This window comes from Jaculus jaculus, chromosome 13 (genome assembly GCF_020740685.1).
Source record: "Jaculus jaculus isolate mJacJac1 chromosome 13, mJacJac1.mat.Y.cur, whole genome shotgun sequence".
Taxonomy (NCBI): Eukaryota; Metazoa; Chordata; class Mammalia; order Rodentia; family Dipodidae; genus Jaculus; species Jaculus jaculus.
In genome coordinates, this window is record NC_059114.1 from 88,602,354 (window position 1) to 88,619,517 (window position 17,164).

At 48.9% G+C, this 17,164-nt stretch overlaps 1 protein-coding gene across 3 annotated transcripts in view; it reads right to left on the reverse strand.

Moving 5' to 3' along the window:
- Trio (trio Rho guanine nucleotide exchange factor) overlaps positions 1 to 17,164 on the reverse strand; it is a 353,577-nt gene that overhangs the window by 158,789 nt on the left and 177,624 nt on the right. For all 3 annotated transcript variants that reach the window (XM_045132004.1, XM_045132006.1, XM_045132005.1), the window contains exon 10: positions 4,275 to 4,397. In XM_045132004.1, coding sequence (XP_044987939.1) covers positions 4,275 to 4,397 — 123 coding nt within the window. The remainder of the gene's footprint in view (positions 1 to 4,274; positions 4,398 to 17,164) is intronic.

Sequence of the window (17,164 nt, forward strand, 5' to 3'; positions counted from 1 at the left end):
GCCCAATTCTGAGCATTGCAGGCCCGGCTTAGATGTCAAGTACTGCCACAGAGAGGCCCCTTGCCACGAGCTGCAGTGTTCAGGGGACTAGGCCTATAGCCACCTGTTGTCCTGATGGAGCAGCTGACACATGGTCACTGGTGACAAGAGGGAAAGTGAGTCGGCATCTGCAACCTGAGCAGCAGCGGGCATATTAAGGTTTCCCTTCACACGGTTCAGATTTGCGCTGAAACACTTTCAGTTTGGGAAGCAGGGTTAGGCACCTTGGAATCCCAGGGAGACGAGCAAGGACGGACCTGAGGTGGTGGCAGAAGGAGCCGCCAGGCACCTGCCCTGTTCCTAGCCAGGGGTGGGGTGGAAAGGCATTCCGAGCACACGTGCCACTGCACCCTTTGCTTGCCCCTGACAGCTGAAGCCAAGAACATTCATTTCCTAAAAAGAAAGTTTTCCCATTCGTGCTGTCCTGAGAACTTCTGCAGGGAACTCTGATATCTGCCTTGCTTTTTAGCAGGGTGAGGTTAGCCACAGGTGACATTTCCTAAAACAGGATGGGCAGAACCCCAGGACTACAGAAAGAGAGGTCAAATGTGGTGAAAGACACAAGAGACGTTCAGTAGAGCTTGGCCCTTCCGACAGGAAAATGTCTGGGCAGGCAGAGGCAGGGGAGCCAGTTTGAGCGCAGGAATAGACGCACTCCGGGAAGTGGGAGCCGGGACTTGGGGCGCTTGGCTATTTGCTGCTCTGCCTTTTCTGAGTCTTTGATGCCTAAAGGTTGTGCTCACGTAGGGCAAGTCTTACGTTCTTCCTCAAGGCCCCGCAACTGTGAGGCAGTAAGCACACAGGACAAGCTCAGGGGACACTGCCTGGCTTGGGCAGTAAACACACCCTAGTCTCAGACAACACTCCTACCAGCCCGTCGAGAACCGGAGACTCCCACCTGCAGGTGGACACCCCACTTTTTTTTTTTTTTGGTTCATTTTTTATTTATTTATTTGAGAGCGACAGACATAGAGAGAAAGACACATAGAGGGAAAGAGAGAGAATGGGCGCGCCAGGGCTTCCAGCCACTGCAAACGAACTCCAGACGCGTGCGCCCCCTTGTGCATCTGGCTAACGTGGGACCTGGGGAACCGAGCCTCGAACCAGGGTCCTTAGGCTTCACAGGCAAGTGCTTAACCACTAAGCCATCTCTCCAGCCCGGACACCCCACTTTTAACAATGGAATTAATTGGTTTCTCCTTCCTTAAGCAACCATTACATGTGCTCAGTGGCTATTCAAATATGTTCTTAGGTAGGTCAGCATTGGGACAGAAGAGGGCCACCCAGCCTGGGTATGTGCAGTAAAGCAAACTGTGTCTACTAAGTGAACTTTTAGAGAAGAACCACAACTTACTATCTTGTGCCTATGCGTGACTGGACATATACCCGGTTAAACTCAGACGCATTGCAGGAAAGAACATGTGAGCTAGAGAAAGTGCTACAGAGCCCAAAGCTGTCAGCCAAACCGCCGGCCACGCAAACCCTGCCCCAGCGCCAGCCTACCCTCTCCTCATCACCCTACACCGAAAAGCCCGGGCCACGCCCTGGGCCTTGAGTAGTCTCCACTAGTGTGCCCACTGACCCTCTTCGTAATGTATGGCAAACGATCACTGTTCTGAATAAAGTTTCTTGTGGCTTCACTACATGTACAAACCTTTCTCCAATTCTTTGAATAAGGCTCCAAGAACCTGGAAACATCCAGAGCCCACTGGCAGCAAATGCCACACTTCTTGAGATGAAAGAGGAGAGAAGAGCATGTTTTCCACATTTCTTCTACTACCAGGAAGTGGCAAAGAATCTACCGAGAAATAAAGGCAGAAAGACCACAAGGAATGTGGACACAGAACTCCACGCCACATCGCATGCGGCAAGGCTGAGGCACAGTCTCTCCTCTTACTTCCTGCCAAAGGCTGACACTGTCACTTTTTCTTTCTATACAAAGCCAAGTAAAGGAAGTAACTTTTAAAAGGCATTTTCAGGGCTAGAGAGATGGCTCTGTGGTTAAGGCACTTGCCTGATTCCCGAGCATTCACATAAAGCCAGGTGCACACAGTGGCGCATGCATGTGGAGTTCATTTGCAGCAGCCAGAGGTTCTTGTGTACCCTTTCATTCTCATTCTCTCTCTCTCTGCTTTTCCCTCTCTTCTCTCTCTCTGTTTGCAAATGAATAAAAATAAATTTTAAAAGGCATTTTTTTTTGAAGTAGGGTCTCACTCTAGCTCAGGCTGACCTGGAATTCACTATGTAGTCTCAGGGTGAACTTGAACTCATGGTGACCCTCCTACCTCTGCCTCCAGAGTGCTGGGATTAAAGGTGTGTGCCACCACACCCAGCTTTAAAAAAAAAAAAAGGCATTTTCATAGCAGGGGCCTTGGGTGGCATTCACTCACTATCCTGCCATGGCACCTGTCTGTCAGTTCTCTAATTAGCTCACACTTGAACCTTCACTCGTCAGGTACCACGTATCAACTCACGTACCCATGCTCAGTTCTGTTTGCTTTATAGATGTTGAGAGTACATGTTTTTTGAGATGCACACTACCCTCTTGCCTTAATAATAAAGTCCCACTTCATTTCTAATAAGATTGTGTTTTTCTGTGTTTCTTGTTTTTCCAAGACGGGGTCCAGTATGACCAGGGACTCACTCTACAGCCCGAGGATGGCCTCCAACGCAGCGGTTCACTCCCTGGTGCTGGGACTGGGGCTGGCGCCACGCTCCTGCTCTGCTGAGGCTCGTCTGCTGCCGTCTGCTTTGTCTCACAGTAGCAGTCGCACAACAGTTTTCTCATAGTGAGTGTTTTCCTGGTGGATCTTTTCCTGATACCTTATACACTTTCAAACTTCCTTCCTGGTATTTATGTTTTATGTTTTCCCATTGAAAAAAGAAGATTTGGCGTAGTTTTTAATATATTCAATCTGAGAATCTGTCTCTTAACATGCAACTTTCAGATCTTACAATTACTGGCTATTTTGTACCAATTACTACACTGTATTTTGTGACTTCTACCATGAGTATGTTGCTCTCAGTTCTTTTGCTTTTGTTAGATACATTTTCCAGGATTTTGACTCACCTGCTTTCTGTATTTTTCCCTGGAAACTTACTTGGAAGTGATGCTTTCTATCACTGCACTTTCAAAAGTGCTAACATGACTGACTGAATTGTCTAGAACACATGCCTCCAGCCATCCTCCTAGAGGAACCTAGGACAAGCACATGCCTCCTCAGAGCACCTTTCTACCCTTCATGGAAGAATGAGTTGGTGTTTCATGTCTGTCTGCTTTTAACTACCTCTTAATTTCATCTCCTGCTTAAATGATCAATCCTTTAATCTATAAGCGTACCGATTTCTTTGCCCATTGTTGATAGAATTTTTTCCACATACTTCTTTTTCATTCATTTAGTTAATTCACCCCAAAATTATTTGCTGAACATTTAGGTGTACAGACACTATTCTAGCTGCTAGTGCCATAGATGTGAAAAAAACCAAGCCCTGTTCTCGTGGACGTTGAGTTACACCAGGCTCATATACTATTCTTATTGAATGCTTTTTTCTAATTATTGCTCTTGGCAGTTCTGCGGTTTGAGCCTAGAGCCTTGGCATGCTAGGCAAGCGCTCTATGTCTTGGTTAGGTAATATTTGCTTGGATAAGTCAGTCACACTTCTTGACCGCAACACAGCCAATGCTCAAGCTACACAGATCCTGTGCTCTGAACACCCCACTTGTTAAGTTACATGTGACATTCTCCCTGCTTCTTGGTTTTTTGAGAGAGGGTCTTGCTCCAGCCCAGGCTGACCAGGAATTCACTATGTAGTCTCAGGTTGGCCTCACCTTCATGGCAATCCTCCTACTTCTGCCTTCCACGTGCTGTGATTAAAGATGTGCACCACTACTCCTGGCTTTAAGTTACTTGTTAAAGAGAGAGATTCTCAGAATGAATAGCTTAAAAATTAATTTCCTGTTTCCCAAGCACACAGTCTTAACGGAAATGGCAGCAAGGCAGGGTGAATGCTGGGCCCGTAACGATGGAGGCGCCAGGAGGACGAGCACGCGGCCGGCACCAACGTCACGGCAAGGGAGACACCAACACACTTGATCCCGCAGCCTCGCTCTTAGAGTGAGGACCCATCGGACCATCGCAAACGCAGCCAGCAAAAGCAAGCTGTCTCTGATGTGCTTAAAGCCAGAACCCAGAGCTTCTCACAGCAGCTGTTAGGAGAGAGCCCCGCTGTTTTACCTGGGCTACTTCCTCAAAATCTTCGTGGCGTTTCTGCAAAGCTCTGGCCCGATGCAGTGATTTCCCCACGCCCGTATGCTTGCTCAGAAAGGCTTCTCCGTGGTTCTCGATCCAGTCCAGCACCTGCAATGAAGCACACCAAAGGCCATGAAAATGAGTGCTCTGCCTTGTTCAGTGTTTAGGACTATCTAATACTGACACATTCTGTTGTTAAAGCTTGTAGGAAATAGTCAAAACAGAAAATAAATACTTGGACACTAATTTAGAACACTTGATAATTTCATCTTATCTCAGCTTCTCCACCAGGACTTTAATCAGCTCTTTCATTACAAGTGTAAATCATGCTATGTAGAAACCTTACATAAATAATACTAAATTAAGTCTCATTGCCCAAACTCACTGTGTCTATGTGAGAGGTGGTTTGTAGGCTGCAGAGAATCCATTAGTGTTTTGTGAAGTTCAAAGCTTTGTAACTGGGGTCACTAAATTAACTGTGTAATTAGTTATTTCTCTTTCTTTAGGACACTCAAAGCACATGAGTAAAACCTAAGAAACCAAAAGATTGACATGCCTCCATCCTAGTGTAGAGGGTTAATTTACTCTGTGAACTAAAATGTTGCAAAAGCTAAGTGTTACATGAATTTAATTATTTAAAAGTTCTGGTCAGTTGGAATCCACTACATGAAAGAAAAAAAAAAAAAAGAACAAGCAAAGTGACAGTTCTATCTGGTGTTTTCTACTTCAGCACGAGGACACAGCAGTTCATTGGTTCTTACACTTGAGGAGTCACAGAACACCAACAGTATCTAACAAAATATTTACCTTACATCACTTTGTCTCTGATGGAGAGGGGCAAAAAAATCCAGGAGGTGGTATCTTTAAAAATATTTAGCTAAAATATTAAACATTTAACATACTTTTACTGTATGCTATTAAAGTAGTGAAAGGTCAACGTGTACTGTACATTGGGCTATGATAACAAAATACCTGAGGCCGGGCAATTTATAAGCAGCAAAAATGTATTGCTGCTTATCATGTAAATAAATGTAAGCTGGTAAGTCTAAGGTTAAAGTTCCAGTAAACACAGTGTCTCGAGGCAACAAATGGTGCCTTCGCTAAGTCCCCACAGCACAAAGGGGCTCGAGGATGCTCCCTAAGACCTCTTGTGCAAGGCACGGTCAAGTCGTCATGACCTGATGGCTCCCAGAAGTCCTCCAGAGTGAGCCACTGCACTACTCCACTGTGGGTGACGTTTCCACACGTGGCTTTTGAGGACACACATACAACAGCAGCGCCCACACACAGGAGCAAAACGACCTTGGGTGGGAGAGGAGGGGGGCGAACTCCGCAGCTCAGCCCCAGCTCTGTGGACACGGCCAAGCAGACAGGCCGCCTGCAGTGCCCCGCGGCAAGAAACAGCCCCCCCATCTTAACTGCCCCACGGAGGGAGCAGCAAGTGCTGGGGACAGGGCGCTCCCCTGGGTAAGACGGCTGCGCCTCTGCACAGAGCCTTTGGAATGGACAGCGCCATAGGCCGGAGGTGGGGAAAGGGTGGGCGGCGGCCAAGGCATTGGGTGCTCAGTCCAAAGCCACGAGACTCATGACTGTGGCTCGCTCTGAACCCTTGCTGTCACATCAGCATTCTGATGGGTCACCTGGCGTCACACTCGCTTACTGGATGCATCTGCATTCTGTCAGAGCGGGATTTTTGTCCCCCGGTTCTGCTGATGATGGCTCAGAACAGTCTCGCTTCAACCCCTTTCTTGCCAGCTCCTCTGCACACAGACAAGATCTGATGCATGCTTGGGGACGAGTTCTTAACCTTCCGAGCTCCAGCTCCCCACCCTACTCAGTGGTGGCGGCCGTGAGGACTAAGTGAGTGAGGGACCCACACAAAGCTTCACGGTGAGCAGCCGTGAGGACTGAGTGAGTGAAGGACCTACACAAGGCTTCACAGTGAGCAGTCGTGAGGACTGAGTGTTTGAGGGACCTACACAAAGCTTCACGGGGAGCAGTCGTGAGGACCGAGTGTTTGAGCCTACACAAAGCTTCACGGTGAGCATTGTGAGGACTGAGTGTTTGAGGGTACCTACACAAAGCTTCACGGGGAGCAGTCGTGAGGACTGAGTGTTTGAGGGTACCCACACAAAGCTTCACGGGGAGCAGTCGTGAGGACTGAGTGTTTGAGGGTACCTACACAAAGCTTCACCGGGAGCAGTCGTGAGGACTGAGTGTTTGAGGGTACCCACACAAAGCTTCACGGGGAACAGTCGTGAGGACTGAGTGTTTGAGGGTACCTACACAAAGCTTCACGGGGAGCAGTCGTGAGGACCGAGTGTTTGAGGGTACCCACACAAAGCTTCATGGTGAGCAGCCGTGCTGGCCACCCACATGCCCGCAGTGGCACGGCTGTAGCTCTTCCAAAGCCTGTTAACTAGCACTCCATTTGTCTTTGTTAAATCACAAGGACACACAGCGAGGGAGTCCTTAGGTGGGGCCAGCTGGCTGCAGGGCAGAAGGGAAGCTGCAGGAGCCAGTCTCCTAGGAAGTGTCACCACATGCCCATCAGTGGCTGCACCCTGAAGAATGGACGCACCTCATGGTTTGTGCCTCTGGGAATGAGACCAAAGCCACACAGAAGACAGGTGTGAAATACTTTAAATTTGAACATGATCTGGAGGCACGTAAGTAACACTACGGCTCTAGCCCCCACCTGTAAGATCACCATGAAGGGCTAGAGAGACTTTTAAAAATTATACAGTAATCGGCCAGGAGTGGTGGTGCACGCCTTTAACCCCAGCACTCGGGAGGCAGAGGTAGGACGATCGCAATGAGTTCAAGACCACCCTGAGACTACACAGTGAATTCCAGGTCAGCCTAGGTTAAAGTGAAACTGTACCTCAAAAAACAACAGGAAAAAATTATACAGTATATTTTATATATTCCTCAACTAAAAAAGAAACAATCCCTAATTAGCAAGTCCATGGAAATTGGAAGCAATGTACAATATGAAAACATAAAGGAAGGATACACATTGCCGGTTAGAGCTGGGGGAAAACAAAACAAAGTATTTTTTTAAAAATTAAGCCAAGAGGAAGTATAATTTTAAAAGCTGTTATGAACCAGATACACAGATTATAATGGACTATTTTGTCAATGGCTCCTTCAAGCAGAAATATAAAAATACCAGATGAAATCATATTTCTCACAAATACAAAAGCAAGTCAAATATTGCACAAACTTCCGAGTACTTAAGATAACGGCAGACACTTAGGAGAGCCAGCTCATATCCCAATCAGTCTCCCAGGAGGCTCTGCTTCTTTAGATAGATGTCCCACACTGACCGGGGATCCTGCATCAGTACTTTTGTAAAAAACATTGTAAGGGAATACTTATGGAACCCTTCAATTTAGAATCACAGATCAGTTATCAAATCAAGGGACTGTATCGGTGGCTGTCAGCTATGTGCTGTGACTCTGGTTCTAGGAACAAGGCTTGAAGGAAAGGGCAAATACGATCCTCTGTCATGGGAGACCAGCATGGTGTGAGATCCTTCCTCTGTTCAGCACTGCCCTCTAATGGACACAAATGACAACTCCAGGGTCAAGACAAAAGTGCAATGGCAGGACTTAAATGACAAATGTGTAGGAAGTCGTGCAGATTGCATAGCTTAACTTCCTGTTTGGAATGAGAAGGAAGCCGCGGTTCTAATGACAAGACTGAACCTGATGAGGGCAGACATGACAGCTATCAGTTATGGACTAGCAGGTTCCTTGCCATCCTAGCACCTGCTGCTGAGGCAGGCGGGCCCATGGCTGTGCGTGCAGTAAGCCACTGGTCCTCCGTGAGCCGTGATAGGGGCTTTCGTTACCCCCACAGGCGCCAGGACTGGCCTCCCAGCACTTTCTCAGAGGCTCTAGTGTGTGCCTCATGTTCGTGTTGGTACAGTGGACACGCAGGCTGTGCAACAGGTAGGAAGGAAAAGAGCTTCATTTCTGTTTCAGAACAGTATAGACTCCTGAGAAAAAAATTACCATGATAGATCCAATCAGCAAATACCAGCTCACTTTTAAATTCCAGGCCAGGGGCACTTTCTTAGTCTGACACAGGTGTCAGAGTTCTGGCCACCTGTATAAGCTATTGTAAAATAGTGTTTTAAAAAATATTTTATTTTTGTTTATTTTTTTTGAGAGTAACAGAGAGAGAAAGAGGCAGATAGAGAATGGTCGCGCCAGGGCCTCCAGCCAATGCAAATGAACTCTTGTTGCGTGCGCCACCTTCTGCATCTGGCTTACGTGGGTCCTGGGCAATCAGCCTCAAACCGGGGTCCTTAGGCTTCACAGGCAGGTGCCTTACTGCTAAGCCATCTCTCCAGCCCCTAAAATAGTTTATTAATTTAATTACTTATATATTTGACAGAGAAAGAGGGTGACAGAGAGAGAGAGAGAATAGAATAGGCGTGCCAGGGCCTCCAGGCACAGCAAACGAGCTCCCCACGTGTGAGCCCCTTGTGCAACTGGCTAACAGCGGGTCCTGGGAAATCGAACTGGGGTCCTTTGACTTTGCAAATGCCTTCACTGCTAAGCCATTCCTCCAGCCCGTAAAATCGTTTTATGTATGGAGGCTCCCCTAACTCATACCCACCATGTTTTGTGGACTCACTCACAGTTCTAAGTCACGACTGCTTTAAGAACTTGTGAATAAATAGTAAACCCTCTTCAAAGAGAAAACTAACTCTCCTAAAGCCTACCTTGCAACATCCCTCCAGAGACCGATCACTGCGCTGTCCCTCGAGAACAGAGGTTTACCCGGGCATGAACTCCAGGGGGTTTATCATCACTGTGTAACAGCCACGTCAGCGTTACATCCTGGTCAGCGTTACATCCTGGGCCATTGTTCCGAGCTGGGACATGGGGCCACCATCCCTACCCACTCAAGAGAAACTCTGAAATTCCAATGCTGCTTCATCATTTCTTTCTAACATTCACTCAGCAACAGGATATGACGTGGGGGTGATTGGTCTGTACTGATTCCATTTGTGTGAGTGCTTGTACATCTGGCTTTGGCTTACAGGGGATGGGTTGCCTGAGAGCTTCAAACCCTACCTACCACCAGGGCTATAAATAAAAGAGCAGACTTTTATTGTCATCCCTTTTAAGGCAGAGCACATGATCTCAGGCATCTGGTTCTATAAGGAATGGGTTTCCTGGATGAGTCTTGGCAGTATTTCCAAACTTGGAGCTCCATGTCTGGGACGGCTTTCTATAATAACTAGGTAAGAAATCTGGCATTATACAGAAAAGAACGTATTAAACAAACCTATTTATACTGGTAACTCTGGATTCAAAAACCCTCCAGAGAAAGCACACAAGTGTCTATTACCTCCAACACCTCGTGGCAGGAGGCGGGCTGTGTACGCTTGCTCAGAAGCGCCCTCCTGCCACAGCTGAGCCCTCAGCATGCGGCTTAAAGAGCCACTACTGAATGCTAGTGGGGAGCGAACCTGAACTTACTACAGAGCTGAAGGCTGGTCTCCAATTCACGATGCTCCTTCTCTGTGCTGGGATGACAAACACCAGCCACCATGGTGCTTGCTGTGATGTTAGTGACTTCGACATCCTTTTGATGTACAAAGAAACAAAAAACATGAGCCGGGCATGGTGGCACGTGCCTTTAATCCCAGCACTTGGGAGGCAGAGGTAGGAGGATCACCATGAGTTTGAGGCCAGCCTGAGACTCCATAGTGAATTCCAGGTCAGCCTGGGCTAGAGTGAGACCCTACCTCAGAAAGTGAAAAACAAAAAACAAATGCCGAGCTCATGTAGGTCTATAGTTGGTCTCAAAAGTACATGAGACAGGGCTGGAGAGATGGCTTAGCGGTTAAGGTGCTTGCCTGCAAAGCCCAAGAACCTCGGTTCAATTCCCTAGTACCCACATAAGCCAGATGTACAAAGAGGCACATGTATCTGGAGTTTGTTTGTAGTGGCTGGAAGCCCTGGTGTGCCCATTCTCTCTTTCTCTCTCACTGCATCTTTCCCTTTCTCAATTAAATAAATAAAAATAAAATATTTTTTAAAATAAGTAAAAATTTAAAAAGTATATGAGGCAAATGGAAAAAAGGTAATCCTAAAATACTATGAATGTGTTTTGTATACAAAAGTCACATTTTTTCCAGTCACAAAATGCTAATGCCCTCTCTGTCCACCCTCCAGTTATAAAATTAATAACCTCGCTTCATTTACTGTGGTAATGTCACCGTTCTGGAAACCAATCTTGATGTGAATGTGCTGCATGCTGGGCTGTTCTGAGTGCCATGAAATGTTCTGTTAGGGATCAGCCCAGGGAGACTAGTCACCTTCAAACAGCTACGTGTGTGCAGGGTGAGCAGGGGCTTCCACACACATCACACATGACTCTGCCGCTTCCAGAAGGCAGGGGTGGAGCCTCACGCTGAGGACACTCAGAGTCATGCTAATAGGGGAATTTACCTACAAAGTCAAAGTCACGAGTGAGATTGAAAAGAGCACACAATCTTCCTGTGTTGTGTAGGCTGGCAGTTTTTCTACTGCTCCAGACCTATTTTCTCTTGAAAGTAATATTCTGCCATATTCTTCCCTGGCCAATGAGACCTGGAAAATATACCACTCAACTCAGGCCACCTACTCCCTGTCCAGAGATGCAAACAAGACCTGTGGCATCTCTGCAGGGCTTGGCAGGGGCCCAGGCCACCCACAAGTTGTGCCAGGAGCTCTCCTTCTGTACCCATTCCCTTTCCTTGGACCACAGTGTTTGGGCAACAGACCCCAGAGTGTTACAAGATAAATAAGCATGTCATGAGGTCACTGTGTTTCTTCCCAGGAGCCTGAGGAGCAATGCGGCCAGGGCTTGGATAAGCAGTCTCAATTTCACTGCTGGATTAGCTCAGAAGTTACTCTCTCTCAGACACCTGGAGGTGCCCTGGTAGGTAGTATGGATTTCACTGCTGGATTAGCTCAGAAGTTACTCTCTCTCAGACACCTGGAGGTGCCCTGGTAGGTAGTAATGGATTGTACTAGGATTAGCTCAGAAGTTACTCTCTCTTAGACACCTGGAGGTGCCCTGGTAGGTAGTATGGATTTTTACTAGGATTAGCTCAGAAGTCATGCTTGGACGCTTTCAGGAGCCTTGGGAAGTACTTTGGATTTCTCTCTCTCCTCAGCTCTGTAGTTAAGCTTTCTCAGACACTTGGTTAAGTGGGAAAACACTATTGGTCCCTGGACTCTACTGAGACTTGGTTGCATCCCTGGAAAATGAGGGTGTCTGGTTCAAATCTATGATGTTCCTGACTTAACATTTAAATGAAATGAAATGGATGATGAGGACAACTCAGCATGCAGCTGGAGGCTTTGGGGTCTGAGGGACGTGGCCATGCTTTAATGTTGTGCCCAGAGCTGTCTGGGACGATGGTGTTACTGCCTGAACGGCCCTTCACTTCTCTCTACGGACCAAATGCTCTCCCCGTTTCTTTGTTCATTACATTTTATACTCACAACTAATCTATTCTTAATGTGGAAAGTTCTTTGTAATGAAATGTTTTCTAGAACATGACAAAACATATTAAGTACAGTGCTTCTAGCAAGTTACATACATCAAGGGTATGTATGACAGAGGACCAAAACACCTGCAAGACACACAACCAATCCAGGGAGGGAATGTAAGCAGAGGACACATGCTGGCCAGGGCCACTGAGTGGAGTAAGGGAAAACGTTTTTACCCGCCTGATCTGAACTCAGGAGCAGAGGAGCGGGTGGTCAGAAACCCACGCTTTGGTGGCAAGTGAGGGCTCGTTCACTAGTGGTGACCTTAGGCCCTGAATTGCGAGCGTGACGGCGTCGATGGCTCAAGCTGGGGACGCCGAGGCTGTGAAGCAGCAGCTCTCCTGGGCGATGCCGCGCCCTGCCCCCTGCTCCGCTGCAGCGGGGTTCCACAGCTCTCTTCCTAGAGGCCTCGCAACGCTTCCCACGGTCCGCGCACTGAAATTATCCCTTCCTTGTGGGACACTCCCGGTCTTCACCATCCAGCAGCAAGTCCATTCTTCACGCTAACCTCTCAGGTTAGACAAACAAGCCTTCCTTGTCATCTGAGAGTGGGTGAAGAGAGGCTTCAGCCAGCATCTCCAGTCAGCCACCGGAGGAGGCCCTTAACTCTCGTCCTGGGCTCATTCCACGACGAGGGCGGCCGCCAGCCACTCAGGGCGCTGCACAGGCAGCGGGACCCGGCTGCTGCCCGGGGACTTGCCTCCTCCTCTCCCACAAGGGGTGTGCCGTGCATGGAACCCCACCCACTCCTGGCTTTGGGGCCCACTCTCCCTCCTCCACAGAGAAAGCCAGGGCCACGCTGCGGAGGCATATTAGATGGTGCCGTCCACCCCACCGCACTGCCTCGAGGGTGAACACAAAGCTTCACAGCCTGTCGAGGTGTGAGGTCAATAGCCAATGCGGTGAACCCACCGGGGACATGTGGCTCACCAGGCTGGCAGGGGGCAGGAAGAGCAAAGCCCACACGGCTCGGGATCACGCCTATGCTCCCTCCCTCACTGCCCAACCCCACTCACTGTGGGTCACTCACACTGGTCCTGCAACACACGCCTGTACCCTCTAACTCCAACTTATCGCTACTCCCAAGGGCAAACAAACACACCCCAACCTCTCATGTTGGGAATCCCTCACCCTGGGGATCCCTCACCCCAGGATCCTTCACCGTTGCAATCCTTCATCCTGGGAATCCCTTACCCTTGGGGTCCCTCACCCTGGAAATCCCTCACCCTGGGGATCCCTCACCCTTAGAATCCCTCATCTTGGGAGCAGCCAGCCCTGCTCTCTGTGCAGACTGATCCTCCCCCACAACCCAGGCCCCCAGCCCGGGTGACAGCTGTCACTTCCGCTATATGACTTATACTTTACCTTTGACATTATTAACCCCTGTATTTTTAAGAAAAACTGTCAACAAAGCTGCCAGGGACATCCAACTTTGTACAGATCCTAAGGGCAGACCTGTACCTCTAACTCCAAGATCAGAGATACCGGGTGGGGCTGGGAAAGCCGGGCATTCACCCTCACCTCGGCAGCAGCACCCCAGCAGGACTCAAGGTTATTACCACACCTGACCTGAACTAACATGGAAATGCTGGGCCTGAGCACATGTGGCCTAACTTGACTATTACATCAGCTGCTAAAATTTTTTAAATCTGTTCTTATTATAAACTCTTTGAGAACAGGAGCTTGGAAGTGTTCAACAGATTTATTGCATATGTACTTCTCAGAGCTGCAGGTATTCAAGACGTCTGAGGTGGCGATCAAGTACAGACGAGAAGAATCTATCATCTACACACTGTTATCTACTGAGTCAGGGCCTTCCCGTGTTGCCTCGGCTGACCTGTAGCCTGGGTGCAAGCGCTCCTTCGGTCTCAGCCCCCGCGCAGCTGTGAGCATGGGTGAGACCACCGCACAGGCCGCCTGCTCACAGGCGCAACACCGTCCAGCACGTCGGGCACGACACGAGTCCCCGCCCAGGGCTGGCGCTCACACATGAAGGGGTGCCAGAGGACGGGGGGCTTTCGAGGAGGCTCCCTGTGCACAGGGCCTGCTGGTGGAGCCAGCCTGCTTCAGGCAAGCAAGCTGACAGGCCGTGCACGGCACTGCCCCACGGCCCGGCAAACTGGACACGGGCAGCGAAAACCACGTCTGCTTTGCGTTACCTTCCATGACTATGACCCCATGTCAGCAGGCATGGGGCACAAAAACAAACTACCTTCAGGTGAAAAACTACAGCACTGAGCTAAAAACATCCCCGAACTGTCACACAGCTACTCACTGTTAATCAACTAACGTTCCATGAGGGCTCCTCAGCGAAGCCAGCAGCACGGGGACCATCGGCAACTATGGCAAAGACTTCACCCCAGCTAACGCTGCTCAAGGGGCGCTGCTGACACCAGCCCCACAAGTGGGGCGAGTCTGCAGCCGTGCACCCACGCCCACCTGCGCACACTTTGAGAGGGACACACGGTGAGGGCTGCCCCCGCATGTCTGGCTCCCATCCCAAACTGCCTCTATGCAGAGACAACGGAAAGCTAACCACGAAGCAAAGATGAACCGTGCGTTCAAAACCAGCCCCAGCCAGCGCCCTGCACACTCCTCTGGAGGCGGCTAACGGCGCAGTCAATGTTCCCTGAAGTATTCCTCCTTTGGAAGGGTTGTTTTCACGAAACCGTAGTCATTCCACATCTATTATTCAATCAATTATAGTTGGTTTTTCTCAATATTTACAGATGCTTCCTCATTCTCTAAAACTAACAAAAATACTCAGGGAGTTTCTGACTAACTTATAATATTCTTGTGAATTTATGTTATTTTTGTCGATATAAATTTGCCTTTACTTGGTAGTATCTTTCTAAAAACCTTTTTTGGTTCATTTTCTTCTCAGCTTACTTCTACTCTGTGTGGCAAAAACTTTGGTGAGCAAGTTTTTTTTTTTTTTTTTTTTTTTTTTTGAGGTCTGGAGAAGCAATTCTGGTTATGATATTCTTTGCCGACATTTGTTTTGATTCATCTCAATGTGTGTTTTTGCTTCACAAATCAATGCTACATAACAATTTCTTACAGACCACTTGACCAACAAGGCGCTTTGCCTTCTGAACAACACCTGCCTCCGTGGGCTGTTAACAGAAGCAGCACCTTCTCCTACTAACAGCGACCTAACGTCTGCTCTCCAAGACAAGCACCGCCTTCAGGAGGGACTTCGTGATTATCAGGGTCACTTTCCCGTGTGATGGAAGATATTGGGGTGCATGAAATACTGGCTGCCAGGGCAGAAGGCCTCCAAAAAGGCTTCCTTCCCTGTGCCTGCTCTGCCCCTCGCAGTCCAGCAACTACCCCACGCCCCTCGTGCTGCACAGAGCCAGGCCAGGGGGCGCCTGCTGCTTCTGCCTTGGGGAAGAACCAGAATCCCTCCCAGAAAGAGCAGGAACCCACGGCTTTGTCACAAAATTATAGCCAAGGGCTGGAGGGATGGCTTAGTGGTTAAGGGGTTTGCCTGCAAAGCCAAAGGACCCAGGTTCAATTCCCCAGGACCCACGTAAGCCAGATGCTCAAAGGGATGCACATGTCTGGAGTTTGTCTGTAGTGGCTGGAGGCCCTGGCATGCTCATTCTTTCTCTCTCTCTCTTTCTCTGTCAAATAAATAAATTTTTTAAAATTAAAAAAAAAAAAACAACAACTGCACCTAAGGGATATGAAATGGCAGGAAAAAACATACCTAAATAAAGACACTTAAACTATGAATACTTCCTGGCTTGTGAGAGTTTCTGAATAAGCAGCAGGATGGATATTGTGGCTTCCAGCCTTCTAGCTCCATTCCTCTCACACTCCTTCTAGGAGGGCTCTCTACTTTCCTCTCTGCTTTGCTCTGCTTCCCTGACAATTTGCTTCTTGGCCTAAAACAACATTATTCAAACATGTTAATAAAAGCCAGGCGTGGTGGCGCACACCTTTAATCTCAGCACGCGGGAGGCAGAAGTAGGAGGATCGCCGTGAGCTCAAGGCCACCCTAAGACTACAGAGTGAAATCCAGGTCAGCCTGGACTAAAGTGAGACCCTTCCTTGAAAAACCTCCAAAAAAGTGTTAATAATACCAAAATTCTTGTGGCATTCCATCACCTTCAGAGAACTTAAAAAAATAGATAGAGCCGGGCATGGTGGCACACACCTTTAATCCCAGCACTCGGGAATCGGTCACCATGAGTTCAAATCTACCCTGAGACTAGAGAGGATTTCACATCAGCCTGGGCTAGAGTGAGACCCTACCTTGAAAAAACAGTAGATACAAAGCATAGTACATGAAAACTGTAAACTACAGAATTATGCAGATTCACATTAAGTGATGGTGGCTGGGAGGAGACTCTTGTGCTCATCAGAACATAGAACGTGACGCACAGGTAACTCTCCAAGCCCTTAGTCTATCCGGCAGAAAGGGGTTCAGTGACTCCTAGGGCGATGCCTGATCATGTCTGAGCCATGCACACGGCCTCACTGATGTCCAGGGAGGAGATTGGGCTGACCTCAGAGAAGCCACTGTGACCTCAGCACAGCTTCTGGACACCATGACATCCGTGAAGGCCCAAAGTTCTCATCCCAAGAGCGGGCACCTTGCCACCCTGTTTTAACCCCAATTTGGGGACAAGAATGTGAACTATTTATTGCTAATGGTGTGTCATCTTTCACAGTCCTTAACAGCCTCGTCTCAGTAAGGACTGAGGTTGGTACCTGGACTTGTTTCCATCCTCTGCCAACAGCACGGAAGAGAGCGACGACTGGGAACCCACTCCCCCCAATGAGACAGCTAAGCGCCCCCTGCGCACCACAGCGGCACTGCTCACCAACGAGGACGGGCAGCGGGGGAAAGCAGGCACGCCACACACAGACGCGCACACTGTGCCCGCATGAGAGCCAGCAGCAGCACGATCGGCGCTGAGAGCAGCGCTCACGGGGCTCCGCAGTGCCCGCCTCAGCCCAGGCGCTCGGCACAAAGGAGCAAGGGTCTGGGAGCAGCTGTGTGACACGGGGTCACAGTCAGCTAAAAAGCTCTTTCCTGGCTGGAGATTAGTGGTTGAGGAGCATGCCTGTGAAGCCCAAGAACCCAGGTTTGATTCTCCAGGTCCCACATAGGCCAGATGCATGCGGTGGCAGATGCATCTGGAGTTTGTTTGCAATGGCCGGAGGCCCTGGTGCGCCCATCCTTACTCTCTCTCTATCTCTAATAAATACGTTTTTGAAAAGCTCCTTCCCACACCGTCCACTCACAGCCCAGACCCCAGCCTGGACTCGGCTGCAGCTGGGGTGCACGTGGTCGCCCAC